Raw genomic sequence first — 15,977 nt, forward strand, 5'->3', positions numbered from 1 at the left:
TATATGCACATACCGCACAACACGCACATTGCACAAAACATACCTCCCCCCAAAACACACCACACACACACAAACTGCGCAACACACACACAACGCTACAGACACACAGCGCTCCACAAACAACGCAACACACAAACAACACCGCTCTCACCCCCCATCACACCCAGACAACACCCAGAACATGTACAGCGCCTACACAAACACTTGGTAACTACACACAACAACATCTATATATATATATAACAAAAATCATACATGAACTACACAATACGTAAATTCTAGAATACCCGATGCGTAGAATCGGGCCACCTTCTAGTATATATATATATATATATATATATATATATATATATATATATATACATAATCTCTTCGCATGCTGTCCTGAAACCAACTGGCAAGCCTTACATCAAGCCTCCTGATGATCCAAGTCTGGAGAAACGCGTTGAGGCGTTATTGGGGCTAATCTGGGAAGCGCACATGAACCCACCTTACAGATAAGTCATTGACTAACCTGTATGACCAATACTGGTTGATTCATGATATCACACTTGGTATGATTTATTCTTTATATGGGCAGACTGGCTGTTTAGTATGATGGCATCTGAGGCCAGAACCTGCTCATAAGCTTGCACATTGTTTTTTCACTATACACCACATTCTGTCTTTCACTTATTAGGCGTACCAAGGAGTGGTCTTGGATATCAGATGTATATAATTGATTTGTGGTATCCAAGGGTGTTTGGGGCTATATAGGGCCACATATCCATTGTACTTTTGCTCTTGGAGGCACAAGTGGTACCTTATACTCAGTACATTGGATTTGTCCATCGGTCTGTACTATTGCCCCTAGAACTACCAGTGATATTTGATGTTGGTCTAAAACCTGAGGTTCATGTGCAGCTGTTCCATTTTTTCTGTCCACTGTGAATGTTTGTACCCCGTGTATGAGTTTTTAACCCTATCTATTCTTCATCACTTTGCTGAGGGTTCATTGAGGGTCATATCAGGGACAGCCACCGCTGAGTGGGGGCGCCATTTTTCGCAGGTATCAGGGTGCCGACCCCCGCGGTAGGTAGTGGACAGGAGGGAGGGCTATTGTAAAGGGCGAGCATCTTACTCTCCTCCCTTTATTTTTCCCTTTTGAAATATTTTGCACAAAGGTTGTAGATTTTAATGACTATTAATAAAGTGAGTGATTACCATAACACAATTCAGCACACTCTGCAGAGGAATGGCATGCATGGATGTCGTCCGCAAAGAAAGGTTCTGCTAAAGTCCCTACACAAAAAAAGCACACTTATAATTGGACAGTATGGCACCTACAGTGAAACATGGTGGTGGCAACGTTCTATGTCGGGCTGCATGAGTGCTCCTGGTGTCTGGGAGCTACATTTCTTAATGAATTCACTGATATCCTGCTCTAGAGAAGATGCTGCCATCACTCTGTGCCCTTGGTAGATCTATGGAAAATTCTGAAGAGACAGTTTGTCATCACTCTCCATCCAGAATCCAGACTCTAAAAGAGGTTGCTCTTGGAAAAATGGAAAAAAGAGAGATGCTGCAATTTGTTCCAAACTTGTTAATATCACCTCTAGAAGACTTGGCGCTGTATTTAAAAATCACAAAGGTCATTTCAAAACTATTATATCTAGTATTTTATAAGAGAATTAATTCATTTTTGCATCAACTAATTTAAGAAAAACTGAAGATTTTATAATGAAAGTTATAATTTTGACCTTATTTTCATGTTATGGATTAAACAATATGCTGTGAAACTCACACATACATATATACATTATATAATATTAGACTTATTTTTAAATGTGTTATGGTATAGAATAGAATCAAAGGAGAAGAAATGACGACAAAACAAAGGAAACAATAACTGATTATTATTCTTTTAAATCCTTATAGATATTGATATGACCCAAGTTAAAGGTGCTCTATCATCAGTTAGCCAAGTTCCTAGTGAGAAAGACTCAATGATACGCAGAATCCTAGAAGGTAAGTTGTAATTTTTTTTAACTTTACCTATTGCTATCTACTTCCTTATCATCAGTAATATGAAATAATAAGTACATCTTCCCAGAAGTCAAGGCTCCAGATTCATAAATAGTAAAGTGTTATGTGCTGTTTTCTCGGGCTTTTCCAAATACAGTCCATGGAGCGTAAGGGGATCATGCACACCTCCACTCCATTTTAGATACCTATTCTTGAAATTGCTGGGTTTCCCAGTTATGGATAGAGGATAACTGGGGTTGACCCTTTAACTTATAGAGTTTCAGGTTTTTGTTTTCTGTTATGACTCCATATATTGTTGAAATATGTCAGAAAATGTAAGTATGCAGTTTTCTTTATTTTCTATATATTCCCATGGATGGCCCCTTGTTAAGGCATAGGTCCCCTTACTTATTGTTACATCACCACCGGTGTCCGCTCCAGCGACTTCTGCTCCAATCGCCAGGCGACGCCGTGTTCCTGCCGTTGATGGTGCTGGTGATGGGAGAGGAGTCGATGCCGGCGGCACCAGTGGGCGCAGGCTCCAATCATCCACTGGACTGGGTTATCTTGGGATCTGCAGTACTGCTGGCTGACTGTGGGTGGCATGTGTCTTCCAGCTGAAGTTGCCAGCATTCAGCTACAGCCAATGGGAAGACACCACACCCTTCTTAGTTCCCCTCCTGTCTGCTGACCTCTGCCAGAGATAGTTCTGATTTCCTGGCTCCTGGTCCGCCTATTCTGTTTAGTGATTCCTATGTGTTGACTTCTGCATGTTTTCTGACTACCCTTCTGCCTGCTGTTTTTGTACCTTGCTGCCCGATCCGGATTTGACATCTGCTACGTTTTCTGATTACGTCTTTGCCTGCCAATTCTGTCCCTGTTCTGCTATTCCTGGTTTGACCCTGCCTGACGACTACTCTCAGCCTTCCACAGGTAGTGATCTCCAGGGCCCTGTGTAATTCCAAATCCCTGTATAGCGGTTAAAGGGTTTCAGGGTTCTGGGGGTCCTGCTTGTTGAGTGGCTTCCCTCTAGCCTGTCCATTACATCCCATCTGAGTCTGTTGATCCAGGCAGGCGTTACACCTATAAATGCAGCTTTGACTGCAGTAAATCCCAGAATTCCAACCCTTGACCATTGTGTCAATCCATCATGCCCAGCAAGCTAAGATACTGTGACTCAGAGTTTTGTACAAACTTCACCGACTGTCATTGCGGCATTGTGCTCTGTTCAGATTGCAAATTCTGACACTCTGCACATTGGTTTCTCTGGTGTCTGGGATCATCACAGCCAGACATAGATGTCGACCTGCTGTGTGCTGATTCATAGACAGGCTAGCAAGAGTTAATCTCTGCTAGTCTGCGTGTTCCTTTAATTACTGTTGTGGAGAGACCTATCACATCTGCTTTCTTCCTATTTATGCTATTCCTATTTATGCCAGCTATAGTTGGTCTGTGAAGTGTGGTGTCCCAGACTCTATGGTGAAAGTTGTACTTAATTTGTGCCTATTGCTTGGAGCGGTTGTGGAGTGTACCCCTGTTGTTTCGTGCTTCCTTCCTGCTCTTGTTTTTCCTCCTGAATATCTTATTATTTTTACCTTTGTGTGTGCTTGCTGTGTGATAGAGTTTTGGTTTTCCCTTGTCTGTCTTTATCTGTGGGATTTCTACACACTCCTGTTCCGTCCCTCCCTGGGACTGGTCAGAAGCAGGGCCAGGAAGGAGACTCAGGCATCACCATCCTTAGGAGTATCCCTAAGATTAGGGATAGCATAGGGTCCCCTAGTTTGAGGGACTACTGAGAGGCCCCCGGTTCTCCGATATCCCAAAGTCATTGTGACAGATATGGGTGCAAGTTTAGAGATCTGTTACAAGTGCTAGCACAGTATAACATGAATTATCTTTATATGTTCAGTAGAGACAGGGTAGTAGACTAATTGAACCTATGTATTAAGTTCGGAAAGTAGTAAGATATTAATCTTGTGTTAAGTAGTTTTTTCTATTTTTTGCATATTATTTGTCTCCAGGAAGCAGTGCAGCTGGTGAATATGATTTTGATGATGATGGTGAAGGAAAAGATTTATATGACACATGTGTTGGGGAATCATTTTATCAAATCGTTCATGATACAGAAAAATACTCAGGAGCAGCAAATAATCGTCCTCCTGTACCTGTTCCAAGACCGACGCAACTACTAGATACAAAGCCGTACATTGCACAGTGTAAGTTTAAATTGCAGTTTAAGGTTATTTTATTTCTACATTAACTAATGTTGGTAAATATGTACTGTATTAACACCGATTTAATGGCGGAACAAGTTATGAACATAAGTGAGAAAAAAAAAATATTAATTAATCTTTTGGTTTTTCCTTTATTTTTTCCAGCCAATTATTGTTACAGTATTTTAGAAATGTGTGATCTATGCCAATTATCATTGCACAGTCTAAACAGTGTAAAACTAAATACAAAAAAACAATAGTTTAATATTTCATAACATTATTTTTTTGCGACAAATTCCTTTCAAATATTCACAGTAGTTTGAAAAAACTTTTCGACTTTGAGAGATAGTATTCTGAACACTGCAGAGTTCTCTTACCCCCAAAAGATTACTCCAAGGTGCCAGGCACAAGGTGTCTTGCTTCTGCTAACTGTCTGTCTGTAGCGGATAGATTACAGGATATAGGGAAGGGTGTTTGTGCCTCTGCTCTTGTTCTCCTGTCTTTTCAAACCACATACTGTAGACATAATAGAGCGGGGCAGGTTTCAGTTAAGGCAGGCAAGAAATTGGATGCTCATAGGCTCAGTGCATCCTTGGAAAGGAAAATAAATTTTCAACTTTTAAAATCAGTGGCATAGTGAAGGGGAGACCACTGGAGTGGTTGACCCAGGCCCCAAATTTTAGGGGGTGGTGTGTGCAAAATTGTGCTCTTTGCCCCAGCTGCTATCTCTTATTGGGGCATAGTGAGTTCCCACCGGGTGGATGGTGAGCTAGTTTACTATAAGAGTCAAGATTTGCTTTGAAGTCTGTCAGTGTTACAGATTTCTGTGTAGAATGGAGAAGTCAAGATGAGTTTGTCACTGTATGGTGCACTCTGCATAGTGTGACGTAACACACAGTTTACTCTCTTCATCATTAGGGGGGTACTCACTCGCTCCAAGGTAGCCTAAAGGAACACAGTTCTTTTAAAAGTTCATCAGTTTATTAAAAGACACAGCCTAAACTGCATTTGTAGTGCATATCACACACGGATGACAGTCTGTGACACACACGGTACAACGGCACAGGTTTGGATATCACTTTCCTCAGGAGAATCCCACTGACCCCGTTCAGCTAATGCGAACACTCTCTTTCAAAGAGTCCCTTCGGAGAGGCTTCCTCACCTCTATTCAGAGTCTAGCAGCCTCTTTTCCTCTTTTAGAAGTTGCTCCTCAGACACTGGGATTTTTGGTCCGTATAGTCCGCGCAGGTATGGCAGCCTCTACACACTGACTCTTGCCACTGTCTACAAGGCACTTCTCAAAAAGGCTCCTTCCCACAGCCCAGCACTTTTAAAACTGGCTGCAATCTCACACACTCTGACATGGGCCAAACAACAGACTCCATATTACATGTCAGGAGTGACACCTCAGACACACCCATGGGCAGGGGTATGTAGGTAACCAGACCTACCCATGTCTCTGGTTACCTGTAAACCTGTCCCAATGAACATTTTAGCAAAATGTGGCCCTACTTGTACCAGGTCGGACTTTCAGGTGTACACCACTTCCTTGGTACACACCTACCATTCACAATGAGGCCGATCACCATCTTACAATAGACAGCGGCTGATGACAAAGCTCTCGATATGATAAAGTGAGCTTTGTCATTCCAGTTGTTGCCTAACTAGAGTGCAGCACCCGATGAAAAATTCACCTCCATTGATGCGCTCTGCACATGCAGTGACTGAAATGATAAAGACCGCATTGTGCTCTCTCGGAGCTCCCTGCCTTCCCTCTCATTTGAAAGTTTGTGACAGAATAGACAGAGACCTAATTCGAGAAACAATCAATAACATTATAATAAACTTTAATTTTTGTTACTTACTTTTGCCATCCCGAGATAGAGTTAGGGCTAAGGTTAGATTTAGGACTAAGAATCTAGGCTAGAGCATTAGGAATAGAGTTAGGGCTAAGTCTAAGGTTAGAATTAGGAATAAAGCTATGGATATAATTAGGGCTGGGGCTAGAGACATTTCACGAGCTAGGCAAGAGTTTTTGATGTTGCAGATTTTCTGCAGAATTTCTACACTTATTGAGGAAATTAGGTTACTTTGAGTGCATTTCTTTACTTGTGTTTTTCACACTGCGTTATTTATATCTTTTTGGTACATCAGGTTTTGAATAAGGGTACTTTCACACTTGCGTTCAACGGAGTCCGTCACTATGGAGAATAGCGCAGTCCGTTAACGCACTGCGCTATTCTCCATAGACTTGCACACTGTAACGCAAGTGTCAGCGTTGCATCAGCTGTACGATGCAGCGTCGTTATTTTGACACTGCGCCGGCGGGAGGAAAGCAGCATGTAACTTTTTTTGAGCAGCGCAATCAGTAGGATTTCACTGCGCATGCTCTCTCTGGCTCCCTGCACCCGTAACCAAGGTAAATATCGGGTAACCAAGCAAAGTGCTTTGCCGATATTTATCCTCGCTACGTGTGCAGGGAGCCCAACACTTTCCCGCTTGGCTCCGCCCCCTCCCACACTCCACTCCGCATGTATGTACACACACACACACACACACACACATATACATACACACACGCATACTCACCTGTCTTCAGCGCCATGGCCCGCTCGGCTCCACCCACTCCTCACTCCGCCCCCCGCACACATTCTCGGCGGCCGAACGATCAGCTGAGCGCCCGGCCGCCGGCATGTGAGAGCGCTCAGCTGATCGACCGGCCGCCGGCATGTGAGAGCGCTCAGTTGAGTGCCCGGCCGCCGACATGTGAGAGCGCTCAGCTGAGCGCCCAGCAGCCGGCTATTGAGAGCGATCAGCTATCGTTCACAATAGTCTGCTGCCAGTAAAAGTGTAAAGAAGAAAAAAAAATAAATAAAAAAAAAAGCTTTCCGTTGTTTTGTACGATCCGTAGCATCCGTTGTGCCACTATATGCAACGCATCCGTTGCATCCGTCACACAACGCAATGCTACGGAAGCCATCCAACGCAAGTGTGAAAGTAGCCTTAAGCTGCATTGTTTTTGATGCTTCCTCACATGTGTCCTTGACAAAATGTCATGTGCGGATTACATGCGTTTATAGTGCATTTCTGCAGCGGAAAAGCTCAAAAACCACATGTGTTTTTTTATTTGCGGATTTGTGCATTTAATGCAATTGTATGAGGAAAATTTGAACCTAGAACTCAGCATACTCGCAAGAAAAATTGTCAAGTTGCAGATTTGAAACAAGCACCGCAGGTCAGTTTACACAGCGTAAAAAAAAGGCGCAGTTAACGTGAGATTTCTTTAAATACCATCCACTTTGTTGGAATTATAAGATGGCGCGTTTGTGATGCAGCAAAAATTTAGTGTTAAAATCTGGAAAAAAATACTCATCACGGAGACACAGCCTTAAGCGGGCTTTACACGCTACAATATCGTTAATGAATTATCGTCAGGGTCACGTTGTTTGTGACGCACATCCGGCGTCATTAACGATATCGCAGTGTGTGACACTTATGAGCGACCTTAAACGATCGCAAAAGCGGTCAAAATCGTTTGCCGCGGAGAGGTCGTCCTGAATCCAAAAATCGTTTTCTGCTTATTAGCGATGTTGTTCGTCGTTCCTGCGGCAGCACACATCGCTGTGTGTCACACCGCAGGAGCGACGAACATCTCCTTACCTGCCGCCACCGGCAATGTGGAAGGAAGGAGGTGGGCAGGATGTTACGTCCCGCTCATCTCCGCCCCTCCGCTTCTATTGGACGCCTGCTGTGTGACATCGCTGTGACGCCGCACAAACCGCCCCCTTAGAAAGGAAGCGGTTCGCCGGCCAAAGCGACGTAGCAGGACAGGTAAGTGCGTGTGACGGGGTTAAGCGAGGTTCTGCAGCACGGGCAGCGGTTTGCCTGTGATGCACAACCGACGGGGGTGTGTATGATCGCTAGCGAGATCGCAGCGTGTAAAGCCCGCTTTAGGGTTAGGGCTAGGTTACTGATGGTTCTAGGGTTAGGGTAATAAATGTGTAACATAAAAAAGCAGAAAAATGTAATTAAAAAAGTTAAAAGATAACAGTATATAACTTTCAGATTTCAGCAAAAAGCAAAAAATTGTAAACGCATTAAAAGGCAAGCTATGATTACATCAGTACATGTGCATTGGGGATAGGGGATCCAATACTGGACTGGGGAAAGGATTCAAAGCGTTCTACTGGTACATGGGTTAGAGGGCACAAAATATTTGCCTTGACCCAGTTGATGGCAATCCACACTGTGCCATTGTCTATAGCAGCAAACCCCAATCTGTGGCTTGGGAGCAGGGGTGGACTGAGACAAAAAAGCAGCCCTGTCATACAAACCCCCCCAGCCCACATACTATAACACCCATCACCCCTGATCAGTGAATTTTGCTTTATTTTGTCATGCCCCTCACAACTCTCTTAGGTCCCCTTCACACGTCCGTGAAAAACACGCACGTGTGTTACGGGCCGTTTTTCGGGTCCGTGTCCCGTTTTTGTGTCCGTTTTTATGGTCCGTGTGGCATCTGTGTGAATTGCGTATGCTAGCCGTGTTTGTGTGTAGAACGTCCGTGTGTGCGTGTGGAATTAACGTGTATGTGTACGTGGAATGTCCGTGTGTGTGATGCACAATGTCGTTTATAAATGTCGGCTGACAGCAGACAGAGTTGCGCGATGAGAATGAACTCGGGTGAACTTCACCCGACTTCATCCTCATACCGCGGCTCTGTCTGTGTCGAGTACTGATTAGCGGTCACCTGTGAAGGATTCACCGGTGACTGCTAATCCCCCGAGTGACTGAAGTTTCCCCCCCTCTCTCATACTCACCGTTCCTCGATCCCCGGCGCGGCGCTGCACGGCATTCACACTGCTGCGGCGGCTTTTACTATTTTGAAAAAGCCGGCCGCTCATTAAGCAATCTCGTATTCCCTGCTTTCCCCGCCCACCGGCGCCTATGATTGGTTGCAGTGAGACACGCCCCCACGGTGAGTGACAGGTGTCTCACTGCACCCAATCACAGCAGCCGGTGGGCGTGTCTATACTGTGCAGTAAAATAAATAAATAAATAATTAAAAAAAACGGCGTGCGGTCCCCCCCAATTTTATTGCCAGCCAGATAAAGCCATACGGCTGAAGGCTGGTATTCTCAGGATGGGGAGCTCCACATTATGGGGAGCCCCCCACCCTAACAATATCAGTCAGCAGCCGCCCAGAATTGCCGCATACATTAGATGCGACAGTTCTGGGACTGTACCCGGCTCTTCCCGATTTGCCCTGGTGCGTTGGCAAATCGGGGTAATAAGGAGTTAATGGCAGCCCATAGCTGCCACTAAATCCTAGATTAATCATGTCAGGCGTCTCCACGAGATACCTTCCATGATTAATCTGTAAATTACAGTAAATAAACACACACACACCAGAAAAAATCCTTTATTAGAAATAAAAAACACAAACATATACCCTGGTTCAACAATTTAATCAGCCCGAAAAAGCCCTCCATGTCCGGCGTCATCCAGGATGGTCCAGCGTCGCTTCCAGCTCTGCTGCATGAAGGTGACCGGAGCAGCAGAAGACACCGCCGCTCCTGTCACCTCCACGCAGCAAATGAAGAGTGCCGCGCGATCAGCTGAGCTGTCACTGAGGTTACCCGCTGTCACTGGATCCAGCGGTGGCCGCGGGTAACCTCAGTGACAGCTCAGCTGATCGCGATACTCACCTCAGTTGCTGCATGGAGCTGACAGGAGCGGCGGTGTGTGCTGCAGCTCCTGTCACCTCCATGCAGCAGAGCTGGAAGCGACGCTGGACTTCCCTGGGTGACGCCGGACATGGAGGGCTTTTTCGGGCTGATTAAATTGTTGAACCAGGGTATATGTTTGTGTTTTTCATTTCTAATAAAGGATTTTTCTGGTGTGTGTGTGTTTATTTACTGTAATTTACAGATTAATCATGGAAGGTATCTCGGGGAGACGCCTGACATGATTAATCTAGGACTTATTGGCAGCTATGGGCTGCCATTATCTCCTTATTACCCCGATTTGCCAACGCACCAGGGCAAATCGGGAAGAGCCGGGTACAGTTCCAGAACTGTCGCATCTAATGTATGCGGCAATTCTGGGCGGCTGCTGACTGATATTGTTAGGGTGGGGGGCTCCCCATAACGTGGAGCTCCCCATCCTGAGAATACCAGCCTTCAGCCGTATGGCTTTATCTGGCTGGTATTGAAATTGGGGGGGACCGCACGCCGTTTTTTTTAATTATTTATTTATTTTACTGCACAGTATAGACACGCCCACCGGCTGCTGTGATTGGGTGCAGTGAGACACCTGTCACTCACCGTGGGGGCGTGTCTCACTGCAACCAATCATAGGCGCCTCTGGGCGGGTAAAGCAGGGAATACGAGATTGTTTAATGAGCGGCCGGCTTTTTCAAAATAGTAAAAGCCGCCGCAGCAGTGTGAATGCCGTGCAGCGCCGCGCCGGGGATTGGGGAACGGTGAGTATGAGAGAGGGGGGGAAACTGACCGACACACTGTGAGAGAGGGACAGACAGACAGAGAGACCGACAGAGAGACAGAGACCGACCGACGGACTCAGGGACATTGACCGACATACACAGAAATAGAAAGAATAGCCGACATCACTAGAAATAAAAACACCAAACGGACACGGACTATAGGTAGATGCATACGTGTTTACTAACGTGTGTGCACATACCCATAGACTTTCATTGTGTCCACGTGTGCGTGCTCCGTGCAGATAACGGACATGCATCCGTGCAAAACGCAAACACATACGGATCACGGACACGCACACACGGACATAATGAAATAATGCACGTGTGACCACAATCATAGATTAACATTGGTGCATGTTTGTCCGTGTCTCCGGTATATACGGAAACGGAACAAACACGCACGTGTTTCACGGACGTGTGAAGGGGGCCTTAAAGGAGATATTTGAAGTTCCAAGCGTGAATGGTGCATCAGTGCGCATGATCAACCACAGCTCCATTTACATGGTGCTCTTCAGGGCTACATTCCTTGGCAGGTCCCATTGGTCAGATTCCCAGCAACTGGAAGGTTATCCCGTATCCAGAAGATAGGGGATAACTTCCAAGTGTGTGATAACCCATTTGGTTTTTCAAAATATATTTTTATTTGACCATAAGAATGTAAAGAATAATTAACCAATAATCATCTTTCTGAAATCCAATGTTATTTCTACGACAGCAGGACAGGGAACGTGGTACTGTGCAGTTTATATATACAGAATAATACAGATCCTGAGGATTACACCCAGTATACAAGACAGAAGTGGTACTGTGCAGTGTATATATACAGAATAATACAGATACTGAGAATTAAGGCCCCGTTACACGCAACAACGTATCTAACGATATATCGCCGGGGTCACGTATTCCGTGACACACATCCGGCGTCGTTAGCGACATCGTTGTGTGTAACAGCTCCGAGTGAGTGTTAACGATCAAAAATACTCACCTTATCGTTGATCGTTGACACGTCGTTCATTTTCATAAAATCGTTGCCGTTGCAGGACGCTGGTTGTTCGATGTTCCTGCGGCAGCACACATCGCTACGTGTGACACCGCAGGAACGAGGAACATCACCGTACCTGCGGCCACCCACAATGAGGAAGGAATGAGGTGGGCGGGATGTTACACCAGCTCATCTACGCCCCTCCGCTTCTATTGGGCGCTTGCTTAGTGACGCCGCTGTGACGCCACACGAACTGCCCCCTTAGAAAGCGACGTTGCTAGGCAGGTAAGTCCCGTGTGACGGGTCCTAACAATGTCGTGCGCTACGGGCAGCGATTTGCCCGTGACGCACAACCGACGGGGGCGGGTGCTTTCACCAGCGACATCGCTAGCGATGTCACTGCGTGTAAAGCCCCCTTTACACCCAGTATACAGGACAGGAGAAGTGGTACTGTGTAGTATATATACAGAATAATACAGGTACTGAAAATTACACCCAGTATATAGGACAGGAGAAGTGGTACAGTGCAGTGTGTATACTGTATATACAGAATAATCAATACTGAGAATTACAGCCAGTATACAGGACAGGAAAAGTGGTACTGTGCAGTGTATGTATGTATAGATAGATAGATACTTAACAGTATTGAGACAGTACTGTCCTATATACTGGGTGTAATTTTCAGTACCTGTACCTGTACACCAAGTAAACAGGATAGGTGAGGAGGTATTGTTCAATGTATATATGCAGAATAAAGCTGGAGGTCACATTGCAACACCCAGACTGGTGGATGGATCTTCTGACAGGAGGATGTCAGCTGCATGTATTTCTATGCAGCTGACATGCTCCTGTCAAGAGAGCTGCTGGCCGGTTCCGACTATGTGATGCCATTCTCTTCTGTAAAGAGGAACCACCCACTGAAAAAGAATGAATGGCAAGTCAACCAGGACCGTTCCTGGACATACCAAATTAGAGGTATTTGTAGCTAAAGCAATGTAATAAGATCACAGACCATGCTTTTACTCTAGATTTGTTTAAGAGGACATGTACACTTTAAATCAGTTACATGTATGATCCACTACAAATGTCTCCTGCTTATACTTCTATACATTATAAATGAAAAATGTGAAAATAATGGTATAAAAAGTAATTCCACATACTTCCCAAAAAGCATAGGCAAGGTTAGTGACAGCGAAAGCTTATATTCACACACACACTTCCTCATTTTAATACAAAACTGGCAATTTTTATTTGCCTACTTTACAAAAAAGAGAAGCATGAAAATGTTTGTTTACTTTAAAAGAAACTTTCGATCTTTTCCTTATCATTCTCTTTGCTTGTGATAAAGAAGAGCACACACAACTAATAAGTTCACTGACAAGAACAGGCAATTTTAAGAATACTTAAACTTAAGGGGGCTTTACACGGTAGCGATATCGCTAGCAATTTGTAGCGATAGCGAGGGTGTAAGTACCCGCCCCCGTCGCGCATGCGATTGTTTGTGATCACTGCCGTAGCGAACATTATCGCTACGGCAGCGTCACACATATTTACCTGGTCGTCGTCGTAGCTGTGACTGCCGAACAATCCCTCCTTCAAGAGGGAGGGACGTTCGGCATCACAGCGACGTCACCGCAACGTCACTAAGTGGCCGGCCAATCAAAGCGGAGGGGCGGAGATGAGCAGGACGTAACATCCCGCCCACCTTCTTCCTTCCTCATTGTGGCCGGCGGCAGGTAAGGAGACGTTCCTCGCTCCTGCGGTGTCACACATAGCGATGTGTGCTGCCGCATGAGCGATGAACCACCTGGATAAACAACCCTTACCGATTTTTGAGTTTGGGACGACCTCTCCATGGTGAACGATTTTCACCATTTTTGAGGTCGTTTAAGGTCGCTGGTCAGTGTCACACGCTGCGATATCGTTAATGACGCCGGATGTGCGTCACTAACAACGTGACCCCGACGACAAAACATTAACGATATTGTACCGTGTAAAGCCCCCTTTAATCCTATTAGTAGAGAAAGCAGCTTAAACAACCAGAGTGTATGTAGAGATAATGAGGCTAGCTTGACATGTCATAAAAATGGATACAAAGCAATGTTCTACAGTGGCATGCTACCTTTGCTCCAGAATAAGTAGCCAGGGGACTATTTCACATAACAGGCACCGCAAATGCTGCTGATATTCACAAATCCCCCTCCCATTGTTTGCAATGCAGACAGTAAAGGTACCGTCACACATAGTCTCAGTTTCTGTGACGCAGTAGCGATCCCGTTAGTGATTTTGTTATGTGTAACACCTACCAGCGATCAGGCCCCTGCTTTGAGATCGCTAGTCGTTGCAGAATGGTCCAGGCCATTTTCTTCAAAGGCGATGTTCTGCTGGGCAGGACGCATCACTGTGTTTGACACTGTGTGACAGGGTCACAGTGACTGCTGAGATCGTTATACAGGTCGCTACTGCGACCTGTATTGTTCCTGCATCGCTGGTAAGATCTGACTGTGTGACATCTCACCTGCGACCTCCCAGCGACTTACCTGCGATCCCTATCAGGTTAATTAATTAATTAATTTTATTCATTTATATAGCGCTATTAATTCCACAGCGCTTTACATACATTGGCAACACTGTCCCCATTGGGGCTCACAATCTAGAGTCCCTATCTGTATGTCTTTGGAGTGTGGGAGGAAACCGGAGTGCCCGGAGGAAACCCACGCAAACACGGGGAGAACATACAAACTCCTTGCAGATGGTGTCCTTGGTAGGATTTGAACCCAGGACCCCAGCGCTGCAAGGCTGCAGTGCTAACCACTGAGCCACCGTGCCACCCAGGTTGCATCGTTTTTGGGATTGCTGGTAAGTCGTTGTGTCTGACTGGGCCTTAACATAACATATGCTACAGTATAAAGTTAAAGCAGTATTCCTATTTAAGCCATAACAGTTATATTGCTTAATATTTACTGTCAAATACTATACATTTATTTTTTTTAAAAAAATACATTTTTCTTAAGAATTAGGACATGCGTGTATTTTTTGAACTGCTGAATTTTTTTTAAGTTCAAACGTTCAGAAAAAGCCTCTGATCTTCATTGAGAATGTATAGCTCTTATTATAATTAGTTTCACTATAAATGATAACAAGAGGAATCATCAGAAATAGAGGTTGTATGAACAAAGTTGTGGACATGCAAGTACAGTTGAACCCAGAAGTTTACATATACTATCTAAAAAGACCCATCTGCAGGTTTTTCTCACTATCTGACATGAAATCAGAAAAAACCTTTCCCGTTTTAGGTCAATTAGGAACCAAAATTATTTATATTTGCCAAATGCAGAGTAATGAGAGAGAGAATGTTTTAAGGCATTTTTATTACTTTCTGCAAAGTGAAAAGTTTACATACACTAAAGGATGCTTTACACGCTGTGACATCGCTAACGATATATAGTCGGGGTCACACCGTTAGTGACGCACATCCGGCGCCGGTAGCGACATCGCAGCGTGTGACACCAAGGAGCGACGATCAACAATTGCAAAAACAGAAAAAATCGTTGATCGTTGACACGTCGCTCCTTTTCATAATATCGTTGCTGCTGCAGGTACGATGTCGTTCATCGTTCCTGCGGCATCACACATCGCTATGTGAGACACCGCAGGAACGACGAACATCTCCTTACCTGCGTCCACTGGCAATGAGGAAGGAAGGAGGTGGGCGGCATATTGCGGCTGCTCATCTCCGCCCCTCCTCTGCTATTGGGCGGCCGCTTAGTGAAGCCGCAGTGACGTCGCTATGATGCCGAACGCACCTCCCCTTGAAAGAGGGATTGTTTGGCGGTCACAGCGACGTCGCTGAAAAGGTATGTGCGTGCGACGCTGCCGTAGCGATAATGTTCGATATGGCAGCGATCACCAAATGTCGCACGAACGACAGGGGCGGGTGCTATCGCGCATGACATTGCTAGCTATCGCAGCGTGTAAAGCACCCTTAAGAGTATGTCACGAGTATCTTGACCTTCCCTATTCTGCTGAAGAAGCTGCCTACGCGATACGCGCGTACAGGACGGGTCGGCTTATCTGTCATTGTGCCCAGCATTCTGACCATCTGATTTTTCTTCTATGGGTGAGTCACCTTATGCAGGATACTTAATCCTTTTACTACCTATTGGTATCTGATGACTCGCCCTAAACATGCTGCAGTGTATTGAACTAGTCTTTACCTCTGACACCACTTGTTTGTGTAGATACTTAATCCTTTTACTACCTATCAGTACCT

The 15,977-nt window shown here is 45.1% G+C and overlaps 1 protein-coding gene across 2 annotated transcripts in view; it reads left to right on the forward strand.

Annotated features, from left to right (window-relative positions):
• PIK3AP1 (phosphoinositide-3-kinase adaptor protein 1) overlaps window positions 1–15,977 on the forward strand; it is a 235,529-nt gene that overhangs the window by 155,784 nt on the left and 63,768 nt on the right. For both annotated transcript variants that reach the window (XM_075347214.1, XM_075347216.1), the window contains 2 exons: window positions 1,918–2,007; window positions 4,026–4,220. In XM_075347214.1, coding sequence (XP_075203329.1) covers window positions 1,918–2,007; window positions 4,026–4,220 — 285 coding nt within the window. The remainder of the gene's footprint in view (window positions 1–1,917; window positions 2,008–4,025; window positions 4,221–15,977) is intronic.

This window comes from Anomaloglossus baeobatrachus, chromosome 5 (genome assembly GCF_048569485.1).
Source record: "Anomaloglossus baeobatrachus isolate aAnoBae1 chromosome 5, aAnoBae1.hap1, whole genome shotgun sequence".
NCBI lineage: Eukaryota > Metazoa > Chordata > Amphibia > Anura > Aromobatidae > Anomaloglossus > Anomaloglossus baeobatrachus.